This window comes from Poromitra crassiceps (genome assembly GCF_964638095.1).
Source record: "Poromitra crassiceps genome assembly, chromosome: 22".
NCBI lineage: Eukaryota > Metazoa > Chordata > Actinopteri > Beryciformes > Melamphaidae > Poromitra > Poromitra crassiceps.
Genome location: NC_139647.1, coordinates 17,277,603 through 17,292,602, shown reverse-complemented (window position 1 = coordinate 17,292,602; position 15,000 = coordinate 17,277,603). Strand labels below are relative to the sequence as shown.

At 46.0% G+C, this 15,000-nt stretch overlaps 1 protein-coding gene across 1 annotated transcript in view; it reads left to right on the top strand.

Moving 5' to 3' along the window:
- LOC310795968 (protein kinase C epsilon type-like) overlaps positions 1-15,000 on the top strand; it is a 93,562-nt gene that overhangs the window by 75,305 nt on the left and 3,257 nt on the right. The window contains exon 12 of the mRNA XM_083658080.1: positions 14,299-14,437. Within this exon, the coding sequence (XP_083514206.1) occupies positions 14,299-14,437 (139 nt within the window). The remainder of the gene's footprint in view (positions 1-14,298; positions 14,438-15,000) is intronic.

Below are 15,000 nucleotides of genomic sequence, written 5' to 3'. Positions count from 1 at the left end.
GGTAACTGCACTGTAACGACTTCCTGCACCACCATGGAGTCATATACAGGTAACCACACTGTAACGACTTCCTGCACCACCATGGAGTCATATACAGGTAACTGCACTGTAACTACTTCCTGCACCACCATGGAGTCATATACAGGTAACTGCACTGTAACGACTTCCTGCACCACCATGGAGTCATATACAGGTAACCACACTGTAACGACTTCCTGCACCACCATGGAGTCATATACAGGTAACTGCACTGTAACGGCTCACCACCATGGAGTCATATACAGGTAACTGCACTGTAACGGCTCACCACCATGGAGTCATATACAGGTAACTGCACTGTAACGGCTCACCACCATGGAGTCATATACAGGTAACTGCACTGTAACGACTTCCTGCACCACCATGGAGTCATATACAGGTAACCACACTGTAACTACTTCCTGCACCACCATGGAGTCATATACAGGTAACCGCACTGTAACGACTTCCTGCACCACCATGGAGTCATATACAGGTAACTGCACTGTAACGACTTCCTGCACCACCATGGAGTCATATACAGGTAACTGCACTGTAACGACTTCCTGCACCACCATGGAGTCATATACAGGTAACCACACTGTAACGACTTTCTGCACCACCATGGAGTCATATACAGGTAACTGCACTGTAACGACTTTCTGCACCACCATGGAGTCATATACAGGTAACCGCACTGTAACTACTTCCTGCACCACCATGGAGTCATATACAGGTAACCGCACTGTAACTACTTCCTGCACCACCATGGAGTCATATACAGGTAACCACACTGTAACGACTTCCTGCACCACCATGGAGTCATATACAGGTAACCACACTGTAACGACTTCCTGCACCACCCTGGAGTCATATACAGGTAACTGCACTGTAACGGCTCACCACCATGGAGTCATATACAGGTAACTGCACTGTAACGGCTCACCACCATGGAGTCATATACAGGTAACTGCACTGTAACGGCTCACCACCATGGAGTCATATACAGGTAACTGCACTGTAACGACTTCCTGCACCACCATGGAGTCATATACAGGTAACCACACTGTAACGACTTCCTGCACCACCATGGAGTCATATACAGGTAACTGCACTGTAACTACTTCCTGCACCACCATGGAGTCATATACAGGTAACTGCACTGTAACGACTTCCTGCACCACCATGGAGTCATATACAGGTAACCACACTGTAACGACTTCCTGCACCACCATGGAGTCATATACAGGTAACTGCACTGTAACGGCTCACCACCATGGAGTCATATACAGGTAACTGCACTGTAACGGCTCACCACCATGGAGTCATATACAGGTAACTGCACTGTAACGCTACTCACTCAGTGAGTCATATACAGGTAACATGCATCTGTAACACTTCCTGCACCGACCATGGGAGCATGATACAGTTAACCACACCTGTAACTACTTTCTCTGCAACCACCATGGATTTCATATACAGGTAACCGAACTGTAATAACTCCTTCCTGCACCACCGGGAGTCCCTTATACAGTAACTGCACTGTAACGCACCATGGAGTCATATACAGGTAACCGCACTGTAACTACTTCCTGCACCACCATGGAGTCATATACAGGTAACTGCACTGTAACGACTTCCTGCACCACCATGGAGTCATATACAGGTAACCGCACTGTAACTACTTCCTGCACCACCATGGAGTCATATACAGGTAACCACACTGTAACGACTTCCTGCACCACCATGGAGTCATATACAGGTAACCACACTGTAACGACTTCCTGCACCACCATGGAGTCATATACAGGTAACTGCACTGTAACGACTTCCTGCACCACCATGGAGTCATATACAGGTAACTGCACTGTAACTACTTCCTGCACCACCATGGAGTCATATACAGGTAACTGCACTGTAACGACTTCCTGCACCACCATGGAGTCATATACAGGTAACCACACTGTAACGACTTTCTGCACCACCATGGAGTCATATACAGGTAACTGCACTGTAACTACTTCCTGCACCACCATGGAGTCATATACAGGTAACTGCACTGTAACGACTTCCTGCACCACCATGGAGTCATATACAGGTAACCACACTGTAACGACTTCCTGCACCACCATGGAGTCATATACAGGTAACTGCACTGTAACGACTTCCTGCACCACCATGGAGTCATATACAGGTAACTGCACTGTAACTACTTCCTGCACCACCATGGAGTCATATACAGGTAACTGCACTGTAACGACTTCCTGCACCACCATGGAGTCATATACAGGTAACTGCACTGTAACTACTTCCTGCACCACCATGGAGTCATATACAGGTAACTGCACTGTAACGACTTCCTGCACCACCATGGAGTCATATACAGGTAACTGCACTGTAACGACTTCCTGCACCACCATGGAGTCATATACAGGTAACTGCACTGTAACGACTTCCTGCACCACCATGGAGTCATATACAGGTAACTGCACTGTAACGACTTCCTGCACCACCATGGAGTCATATACAGGTAACGGCACTGTTAAATACGGACACGCCTTCTGTTCGTACTCTGCCTTCATTTCGCCCGTGTTTGTGCACATTTTCGGGAAGCTTATGGCTACGGATGAAATGGGGCAGTACCACACACACACACACACACACACACACACACACACACACACACACACACACACAGACGCACACACACACACACACTTCTGTTCCACTGTAAAACCAAACAGAAGAAGAAGTAATTATAAAATTCAAAATGCAGTGGTCATGTCCCTTCTTCAGCCTACTATTATCTGTCTGTGTCCCCTACAGTCATAATAGCATTGTCAACCGCTAGCAAACACACAAAGCACCTGCAGGCTGAATCATAACACCATTGTGAGGGCCAGTAGACTAAGTACAGGTTTCGGGGCTGTTGTATCCCAGAAATAACTTGTATGTAAGATAGGCCAATTCTTCTTTCCATGTGTTTTGTCATCGTGAATCTGAAGTTTGATTTGCTGTTGAGATTTTGCCAACATGCGATCTGTGTGTGTGTGTGTGTGTGTGTGTGTGTGTGCATGTGTGTGTGTGTGTGCGCGCGCGCGCGCGCGTGTGTGTGTGTGTGTGTGTATGTGTGTGTGTGCGCATGCGTGTAACGAGCCTGTGTGTGTGTCGTTTGTTTATGGCAGCATGTTTCCTCATCCATTTATCCCTGTTCCTTGACGCCTAGTTTATCCTCTCATCTCCATACACACACACACCGACACACACACACACACACACACACACACACACACACACACACACACACACACACACACACACACACACACACACACACACACACACACACACACACACACACATATTATCAGAGGCTGCATTGTGGATTCCCTCAGCTGTTTCTCAGGGCCGTTTTAGTTCAGTAAAACTTGCGTCTCCCGTGTCGGTGCCAAAATGTTGCATTTGAATACACCACAAACACGGCAGCTAACGGGCAGCTAGCACGTACGCTCTGCACCTGCGTGAGCCCTGATGTCTGAAACATTCAGTAGAAAGTAGCCATGTCGCTCACTTAAACGGCTTCGTAATATAACTACTTCTAATCGACAATATGTCTGATAACAAGTTGCAAATGACACTGAATGTATGTATTCATTCAAGTATGTGTTTTGCTGACAGGAAGAGGCGGAGGTGAAAAACAAGGAGAAACTAAATGAATGATATAATCTCTCAGCCAGAGGCTGGAGGGACTTTCTTAAAGGCACGGCGTCGTGAAAATATCTGTGTTTTGGAAATGATCAGATGAGATCAAGTTGGAAAGTAAGCAGAGCGTTTCGTGTGCCCTCTCTCCTGACCAGCCAATCAGAGTGATTTCTCTACCCCTGACCAGCCAATCAGAGTGATTTCTCTACCCCTGACCAGCCAATCAGAGTGATTTCTCTACCCCTGACCAGCCAATCAGAGTGATTTCTCTACCCCTGACCAGCCAATCAGAGTGATTTCTCTACCCCTGACCAGCCAATCAGAGTGATTTCTCTACCCCTGACCAGCTAATCAGAGTGATTTCTCTACCCCTGACCAGCCAATCAGAGTGATTTCTCTACCGCTGACCAGCCAATCAGAATGATTTCTCTACCCCTGACCAGCCAATCAGAGTGATTTCTCTACCACTGACCAGCCAAACAGAGTGATTTCTCTACCCCTGACCAGCCAATCAGAGTGATTTCTCTACCCCTGACCAGCCAATCAGAGTGACTTCTCTACCCCTGGCCAGCCAATCAGAGTGATTTCTCTACCCCTGACCAGCCAATCAGAGTGATTTTTCTACCCCTGACCAGCCAATCAGAGTGATTTCTCTACCCCTGACCAGCCAATCAGAGTGATTTCTCTACCCCTGACCAGCCAATCAGAGTGATTTCTCTACCCCTGACCAGCCAATCAGAGTGACTTCTCTACCCCTGGCCAGCCAATCAGAGTGATTTCTCTACCCCTGACCAGCCAATCAGAGTGATTTCCCTACCCCTGACCAGCCAATCAGAGTGACTTCTCTACCCCTGACCAGCCAATCAGAGTGATTTCTCTACCGCTGACCAGCCAATCAGAGTGATTTCTCTACCCCTGACTAGCCAATATGCATGATGTTATGTTTACTATCACGCACAAAGCACTAAAATCCAATATAAAGAGGTCTGTCTTATTTGTACAATGTCGTCATAATTTCTGGTATTTTGAAATTTTGTCCATGAAAATGTGTGGGAACCTTGTCCAAAATGTTAATGATAATGTATGCATCTTCCAACTCGGAAAAAAGCCTAAAATTATATATTATTATGAATAAAGGCATTTAATTGAAATTCTTCTTTCATCCAGTCAGAAATTGGCGTTATTTTGGTCCCATGTAACCTGCTCCTAGTGCATGTTGTAGTGTTGTAGGTCGGATTACTGGTTATCCACTGTCAACATATTCTCCCTTCTGAGTAAGTCATACATTTTAAAACACAATTCCATGAAAATCACATGCGTGCACGCGCGCACACACACACACACACACACACACACACACACACACACACACACACACACACACACACACACACACACACACACACACACACACAGAGTCACCAGCAGTGAGGGAATGAGGAAGCCGTGTGGGAAGTGATCAAACATGATTGTGTATTGTTGTCCTGAGCAGAGAAGGAAAGACCGTTTGAATCATTGGCTGCCTGGAAATGACAGGGCAGTTTATAATACAGCAATTTATGATGGTTGCAACCTACCATGATCATATCCACAGTCTGTTTCTGTCTCTCTCTCTCTCTCTCTCTCTCTCTCTCTCTCTCTCTCTCTCTCTGTGTTACACTAGCTGGGTTTTCATCCCAGTGTTCTTGATGGGAATCAGGTTGTTGTGGCCATTAGTTGGTGTGTTATGAAGCATAATAGTATCTACCATATATTCAAGCAATCCTCTGACTTTGCTGCTCCGATGACCAAACGTTTGCCATGTGCATTTGTTTATTTTGGGTCAGACAGCGTGGCATATGACCGGCATTAGCTGACACAAGAGAACCTTAACAGCTCGCCTAATACTGAGCAAACGGCTGGATGGTTTGTTGTTGTTGTTGTCTTGCCCGCGTTCCGTAGCGTCATATCTTCAGGAAGCTGATTTATTTATCCACCTTTAACCCAGTTGATTGCTTCAAATCCACGTGCTTTGATGGAAAGACGCCACTCCTCCTCTCTCTCCCTCCCTATACAGTATGATGCAGTCTTTCCCTCGCTTCCTCTCACTTTCAGGGTCTCTCTCCCTCCCTCTCTCTCTCTCTCTCTCTCCCTCCCTCTCTACATACTGTATGTCTCTCTCTCTCTCTCCCTCTCTACATACTGTATGTCTCTCTCTCTCTCTCCAGGACAGGAAAGCACTATTGTCCCGGCTCTATCAAAGCTTGTGTGACTACGTGATCTCAGAGCAGCGAGCAGCCAGCCTCTCTGGTGCCTCCTCCATCTGGACACATTGTCTCCAACAAACTGTTGCTGTTACAATTACTTTATTACTTTTACTCACTTTAATGGCTACAATGTAGCACTATTGTGTGTGTGTGTGTGTGTGTGCGTGTGTGTGTGTGTGTGTGTGTGCGCGCGTGTGCGTGTGTGTGTGTGTGTGTGTGTGTGTGTGTGCGTGTGCGTGTGCATGTGTGTGTGTGCGTGTGTGTGTGTGTGTTTATGATTGAATTCAAATCATTCATGTTTAAGATGTCAACCAAAAGCTACAGTAGCAGCTATTGTTCTGTGATTGGCACCTTGATGGCTGGTGTACCACTATGTACTAAAGCAACATTTCCCAAATACCACTTCCCACTTCCTACTTCCTGTCAGTTGGACACAAAGCACACGTGCGCACGTGTTGTCCTGTTAAACGTGATGCCAGAGCCATGTCCAGGCTGTTCAGAATCAGAATCAGAATCAGAATCACTTTTGCCACGGTATGCAAGTTACATATGAGGAATTTGTCTTAGTGTCTGTATGCAGCGTAGCGGTCACATCAATATACAGAGATAAGAAGTAGGAAGATAACTGAAGACAATCACAAAGTTGCAAGTGCAATCAAATCAAATATATATTTACAATATGTACATGAGTGGTGAAGTGTTCTGTGGATGATAAATATGAATTTACGTTGAATTTACATGAGATTTACAGACTGAGTTAAATAGACGTTAAATAGGCAGTGGATTTACATGAATTTACAGTCGGAGTTAAATAAGAGTTTACATTGAATGTACATGAAATTTACAGGCTAAGTTAAATAGGCATTAAATGTGCAGTTAAATTAACACCTGTTAAATGTGCTATTATAATAACTTTACTACCTTCTGATCTTCTGAAAATCTGCAATACGCAAGCAATGGGAGAGTGGATAGAGAGAGAGGGGGGGGAGGGGGGGTTAGCTGTCAGTGCACAGGGGTTGCCGCTGAGTACGTAATGGAAAAATCACTCAAGATTAAAATGAAACACAGGAAATGCTCTCAATTGAGCCTGATTGCTTGTGTGTGTGTGTGTGTGTGTGTGTGTGTGTGTGTGTGTGTGTGTGTGTGTGTGTGTGTGTGTGTGTGTGTGTGCGCGCGCGTGCGTGCGTGCACGTGTGTGTGTGTGCGCGCGTGTGTGTGTTATGATACAATAGAGATGTTTGCCTAACTCCAAGCAGACTTCCTCACCGTGCTGCTGACAGAATAGATCCTGTTTATTGACCAAAAAAAATCTTTTGAATGATATTTAATCTTTTCTGAAGAAACATCATATGGAAGGAATTTCTTGAACTACATGTCTGGACTTAGTCACTACAATTCCATCCCAAGAGAATCTGTGATGCTTTTGTCTTTCCACATCGGGATGTTAGAGCTTATCAAATGAGGAAATTGGTTAATTTCATCAAAAATGTAAATCCATTTTTGCCTGGAAACCACAAATGAAGATGATGTATTTCAAAGTAGAGGATCAGTTGGGCACATGGGCTGATACCCTGCTGGTAGTACTCAGGATCTGTAATGGCAGTGAGGCACTGGTATTCGTGTACCCCTAACGCACAGAATAATAATAATAATACATAGCCTGTATGTACTCATGGTAACGGTGCTTCGGATGAAAACATCCACTGACTAAATGTCTATATGCATATGTTATACGTTAAACAGCTAGAATTAATTGGATATTGCCATAGAAAGCCCCAGGGATGACGTATTTTTGTAGTCGGAACGCAGAAGTCCCGGACTTCCTGGTTCTTCACTGTTTCTGTCTATGGGATTTTTGAATAGGTTTTTGCCACGATGCTTCAATTAAGGTCTGTGGGCAACGCAAGCTCAATCAAACGCGAACCAGTGTTCAGCGGGATAATCTTCACACATGAGGACCACTTTCATGAGTTTTGAAGCGTAAATGCGAGCCCTAGAAGTAAAAAGCTCGTGCTAAGCTAATCCAGATCTACACACAGTGTCGCATAGGCTTCCCCGTCACTCAACCTGGACTGTTGTTGATGTGTGCGCTGGTGTGCACTGATTACCCCGGGCTGAACCAGGTGAGGGAAAGAGAATTTACGTGTTTGTCCTTTGAAGTGATGACGTTATTGACGTATAATATCCCCGTTGACTCAACAGTGTAGTCTCATTTAGCCGTTTGCTAGCTAGCCGCCCTTTTAACGGCACGTAAAAGCTTAAAAACTCATAAAAGTGGTCCTCATGTGTGAAGATTATCCTACTGAACACTGGTTCGTGTTTGATTAAGCTTGCGTTGCCCAGAGACCTTATTAGAAGCATCGCGCCAAAAACCCATTCAAAAATGAATGAAAATGAAGAACCAGGAAGTGTTAGCATCGATGGTTTCCTGGACTCGTTCCTGGGGCTCTCTATTGCTGTCATGTCAACACTTGACACGAACTGCAATTTATAGCATAGCATTCACAAGACTTTAATAAGGCGATTCATGAGAGCATGGCACATTCATGTATACTGATTCAATTCTTATGCAATAAGGTAAATAGGAAACAACACAATCAATGAAAACTGATATCTATGATTGTGTCAGTTTCAACATAATTGTTGGCCACAGCTTGACTCAAGCAGGTGGAAACTGCTGCCTGCACGCCACAATAAAACATCTTCAAATAAATACATATCATTCCATTAGTGCTGCTGAACACCTGCAGCCACTTCATATTACATTTTGTTGCAGCAAAGTGATGTGCAATAAAACTATTAACGTCAGCCGCTACGTAAATTCAATCACAAACGCATCGTTACAAATGGTTTGCTGCGTCTCCTCCTCGCTGCAGGTGTTCAATTCAAACATAATGTGCTGGGAGTAGCCGGGAGGTGAGCGATGCAAACCGGTAACCAGGATCGCTGCCAGATTAATTTTCCATCTGGGAAAAATACAGAACAAACACCGCTCTCTCCTCCCAATAACAGAGAGCATCGATGTGCCGTTTAGCAAGGCACGTAAGCACAAACAACTTGAGCACAAGAAGGTGGTGGTACTGACTGAGTTTATCCTACATTTTTCCGCAAACATACTGTAGGTACAAAAGTATCATCAATGTGGGAAAGAGAACTTGCAACGACCTTGAATCAATGTCAAAACATTTCATCAGGACCTGACATGTCGGCACCACGTTACATATTCTCCATTTATCTCCATTGAATTCTGTGGAGTGAAAGTGCGTTTTGTCGGGAGTCTGTCTGTCATGTTGTCTTTGTGCGTTAGTTTCATGTCGCTCGGCATGAAAGCGGAGTTTCCTGTTTTTAAGCACAGTGATTGACCGGAAGGCCCAAACACCACCTAGTCGCAAAACCTGGGTTACAAAACGCACCCACCTACAGTAGTACTTCAACTAAGCCAGTGTATCTTAAAGTGTGGGGCGCGCCCCACTTGTGGGGCGCAGTGGTATTACAGGTGGGGCGCGGGTGAAATCCGCGGAACCAATGTTTTAGCCATTTTTAGGTCGGACTTCTTTTCCCCGTGAGGAAATAAACAAACCCCGCGCTTCCGTAGTGACCCGTTCATTCATCAGACAGACTGGAGGCTGTTTAGTTTAGATTAGTGCACAATGAAGAGACATTTGGCTGGGACAAACAAGGAGTCGGAGGGCGGCAGTCAACTAAAAAAACCGAGACGAAAATATGATGACGCCTATCTTGCTCTGGGATTCACAGTCAATGCGGTAGGAGACGAGGAGAGACCAGTCTGTGTTCTCTGTCTGAAAACTCTGGCAGCGGACAGCATGAAGCCTAACAAATTAAAAAGACACTTGGAGACAACACACCCCACTTTCGTCAATAAGCCACTCGGGTTCTTTCAGAGGAAACTCGGTGAATACCGCAAGCAGGAAAATCGCTTTGTAAAAGTGGCATCAGTGAACAGCAAAGCACAACTAGCGTCATACAAGGTCGCATACAGAATTGCACAGTGCAAGAAGCCGCACACCATCGCTGAGGAGCTCATACTCCCAGCAGCTATCCATATGGTGTCAACTATGCTGGATGAGACCAGCGCTGCAAAATTGAAGACTATCCCGCTGTCCAATGACACAGTTGCAAAACGTATATGTGACATTTCAAATGATCTCGAGGAACAACTCACGGAAAAACTGACAGACACACGTTTCGCCTTACAAGTGGACGAGGCTACGGACAGCAATAAAGACTGCTTGCTTATCGCCTATGTTCGCTTTGTCACGTCGGAGTCACTGAGTGAGGATTTGCTGTTTTGCAAGTACGTTACAAGCAGAGCAACAGCTGAAGAGCTATGCTTCTGGACAGTTACCTGACACAACACGGGCTGAATTGGGAGAACTGTGTGGGTTTTTGCAGCCACTAATACTGAGAAAACTTGAGTCCTCACCATTATTATTATTATTTTCTGCACAGGTTGCACTTTATTATTCTTTTGAAAAGATTTGCAGTGGAAAACAGGCTCATTGCAGCCACTAATACTGATAAAACTTGAGTCCTCACAAATGTCTGCACTTATTATTTTCTGCAGGTTGCACCTTATTATTGTTTTGAAACGATTTGCAGTGGAAAACAGGCAGCCCTTAATACAGTGATAGTGACTTGAACTCACAATTAAGATATTTGAATTTATTTTGTTTTGTAGAGGTTGCACTTTATTGTTATTGTTTTTGAAAAGATGTGCAGGGCAAAACAGCCAGAATATAGAAATGAATGGTCATTATGTCAATAAAAGTTAAACTTGGACCGTTTTGTTTCAATTTTGTTGGGGCGGTGGGGCCCGAAAGATTTTCTTCCTCCAAAGTGGGGCCTGACAGAAAAAGTTTGAGAACCACTGAACTAAGCAAAGCAGCCTGTAGGAGTCTAAATAAGTCCAACGCTTAACATTTGACTGTGACACTTTTTGTGCTGTGAGGAAAAGTTCCTGTCTGTCTGTCTGTCTGTCTCTGTCTGTCTCTCTGTCTGTCTGTCTGTCTGTCTGTCTCTGTCTGTCTCTCTGTCTGTCTGTCTGTCTGTCTGTCTGTCTCTGTCTGTCTGTCTGTGTCTGTCTGTCTGTCTGTGCCGGTCTGTCTGTCTGTGTCTGTCTGTCTGTCTGTCTGTCTACCTGTCTGTGTCGGTCTGTCTGTCTTTCTGTGTCTGTGTGTCTGTCTGTCTGTCTGTGTGTCTGTCTGTCTGTCTGTCTGTGTGTCTCACTGCACTCTCTGGCTGATCTGTCAAAATGATGGACGACCTTCAGATTTTTTCCATCGTTGTTAAAAAGACACTGTACGTCAACGACGGAAAAATATGCGGTTAATGCGATTTGGTTTCAGGCAAATTGTCAAGCTCCACTGCATGTGACTGTCATGTTGTTTTTCTCCTTGCACGTATGCACATGCCATGCTGCGTGATGAACGTTAACTCCAGAGACTTGCCTTAACCGCACTGAGCTGTTCGTGTCTGATCAAGTGTCCATGCAGCTCGTATGTCAGCTGTCCTCACAGCATCGCACGCCATGTCCAGATACATGCAGTGGCTGTTTGCGAGATGCGTTCACATGCCGTACGCTGATCAGTGCTCACGTCGGAGGTGGGCTGTATGAGATCGCAACGGGTGGGAACCTATCTAAGCTGTGATCGTTGAGAGAGAGAGGGAGGGAGGAGAACTCATCAGCTATCCAGCAACAAACACCAGTAAACACCGGAACTGAAGCGCCGGAGGAGAGGACAGAAGACGCGACCGCACGGAGAGGAAGGGTCAAGCGAGACCTACGCACAGAGAGAGAGAGAGAGAGAGAGAGAGAGAGAGAGAGAGAGGGAGGGAGGAGAACTCATCAGCTATCCAGCAACAAACACCAGTAACCACCGGAACTGAAGCGCTGGAGGAGAGGACAGAAGACGCGCCCGCACGGAGAGGAAGGGTCAAGCGAGACCTACGCACAGAGAGAGAGAGAGAGAGAGATTAATTGAACACTAACATTCTCGGTGGAGGAGTGTAAGGCTGGGTTCACACTGACGACCCAAGCCTTGCCTATGCCTTGCCTTTACCCACGCTTTTTAATAGGCGTCCGTTTCAGTCAACGAGGCTGTGTACACCGGCCGCCTGAGCGTGAACCCTGCGTGTACCCACGCCTTGCCTGTGCCTTGCCGATTTTATCGAATAGGCGTGAGTTCTATTTTGAAGCCGACAAGGCGCGCGCAGGCAGACTTCTTCTGTCAAGCCATGAAAGAAAAACGCACAATATTCGTCGGAAATAGCAAAGTCAACTGAATTTCAAAATAAAATGGAGTTACTACAACATGTTGAGCAGAGAGACAGAGAGATTGACGGGTAGCTATCACGTGGGGCTTTCTCCCTGTCGGCAAACAAATCTTCATGAGAGAGAATAGCGACCGAAGAAGCAAGATGGGCAATGTTGTTGGGCCAGCACATATTCTTGCAAGATCACCTCTCTAAAATGTCCGACTATAGTCAGACCTGGTTATACATATCCAGCATCAATAGAACATTAAATATATCCGATTTATTTTACCTAGAGTAGAGGCTACCCATGACAATTCTGGACAACACGTTAAAAAATACAGTCGGGAGAGAGGAGAGGCGCTTGTGACTCGGCTCCTGGTTCGGCGTGCAAAAGGCGTGCGGTGTGATCGCAAAAGCGTGTAACAGGTTCACGCCCAGCTCGGCGTAGGCGTGGGTTGAGGCAAGGCAAGGCGTAGGTTGTCTGTGTGAACGAAGCGTAAGGGGTCCGTTTTGAGTGTGTGTGTGTGTGTGTGTGTGTGTGTGTGTGTGTGTGTGTGTAGGTGTGTGTGTGTGTGTGTGTGTGTGTGTGTGTGTGTGTGTGTGAGCGTGAGCGATCAGTAGTGGAACTCACTGTATCTAACCTTTAAATCCACACCCACTCCCATCACGTTGACTTCCTAGTAGACAGAGTGTCTCTATGGTGGCGTCTTGCTGCACTAGTAGGCCTAAATAAATATACATTTATAACCAATAAATGCCCTCCCATCAATTGTCTTTCTCTCCCTGACTCAACTCGAGGTATGCAGCACACTGATGTCACTCGTGTGGTGAAACATTGAGCAGGTTCCTCCCTGTGGTTTCTCATTTATCTTTACTTTTTGATCTTTTACTTTATTTACTGCCTTCAAGCTGAATGTTAACGCTGCCACTCAGTGGGCGTGACCCCGCAGTGACCTCTGTGACGTCACGTCAGGTGCAGACCCTCTGTTAAAGCGGGTCTGCACGAGGAACAAGGATCAAGGATGAACTGTTTGACATTTTGGTGGTCAAAGGTCAAGGTCACTGTGACCTCATGAACACAACACGCTGGTTATGAACTGTACTGTGCGCGACGGCAGGGAAGAACTAAACTAAAAACACACAAAAACACGCTCCGGGCGCTGTGTTCTGTGCACATTGGAAGCAGTCTCAACATGATTTCCAAAGCGTTCTGATGTGAAAAACACACGTCCTGTCTGCATGCCACCTAACACTTCATTTATTCCTGTAGAGTCTCTCCTCTAATTGAGTTGAGGGGGTTTCACTAAGTGGAAACCCCCCTTCCATGTCAGAGCAAAGCATGATGGGACAGAACAAACACACTTTCATGACCAGCCATTCAGGCCGGCTCTGAAACAGGGTTCTTAAGCTGCCGTTCGATTTGGCGCTTGCAAAAACAGAACAGTTGCATAAGCCGTTGACTTCAGACACACACATGCACACACGCACACACACACACACACGCACACACACACACACACACACACACACACACACACACTCTTAATCTCCTCGCTGGCTGGTGAGGGTGGCTGTGTTTGTGAACGCACCTCAGGCTGAGCGGCAGAGTAAAAGGAGATGTTGACATTTTTGTAGCGATCAACCATCAAGCCCAGAGCGCTGCGTTCAAGACCAACGCAGGCATCTCTCAACACTGCTGCTCTTATCTCTCTCACTGTTCTCTCTCTCTCACTGTGCTCTCTCTCTCACTGCTCTCTCTCTCTCTCTCTCTCTCTCTCTCTCTCTCTCTCTCTATCACTGTATCATTCAAATTTGATCGCCAGTTCAAAAGTAAATGTGTGACTTCACTGTGAAAATACTGTTTCACACACAAAAAATCCTTTCTTTCTGCCTTGCCCTAGTGACGCTTTATGCATTTCTATGCATCTTTCCCAGTTTCTATTTTTCTTTTATTTGATTTATCTGATTCTTATTTTCTTCAACATGCATTACAGTAAGTAATGAATTTGCCCTTCTTTGTCCACGCATCGCCCCCGCCATCTTCCCCTCTGTGCAGAGACCTGAAGCTGGACAACATCTTGTTGGATGCGGAGGGGCACTGTAAGCTGGCCGACTTCGGCATGTGCAAGGAGGGGATCCTGGACGGAGTCACCACCACCACCTTCTGTGGAACGCCGGACTACATAGCACCTGAGGTGACCTTGAACACACACACATACAGCACTACACGCGTGTCCACACACACACACACACACATACAGCACTACACGCGTGTCCACACCCACACATACAGCACTACACGCGTGTCCACACCATGGATGTATTCAAAGAACTGGATAGGGGACAAGCCACGCCCACCCATGCATTCGGACGGAGGCTGCTCACTGGCGCATGAATCCATCATGGGGGGTTTTTTCTTCCAGGTTTTACTTCCTGACCATGCGGCCCAAGGCGAAGTGCGCATGTGTGCCATGACGTATTCCATGACGTCTCCCAACCCTCCCACCCATGGATGTAGATGTAGATGAAGAAAATACACCCGTATACGGCTCTTAGTGGCTTCTGAAGAACAAATGCCCCATAAACAATTATTTGATAATTAAAAGAGTCGTTTTATACTTTGAGTGACACCCGGAAAAAATTCCCCTGGGTTTAACAGCTGCCGGGGTTCCCATGCAAGTGGATGGGAATTTTCCTTTCTGGGCTGCATGGCGTCACGTGACTTGCAATACAGAGCTTCGCCACCATGTTCAAATGG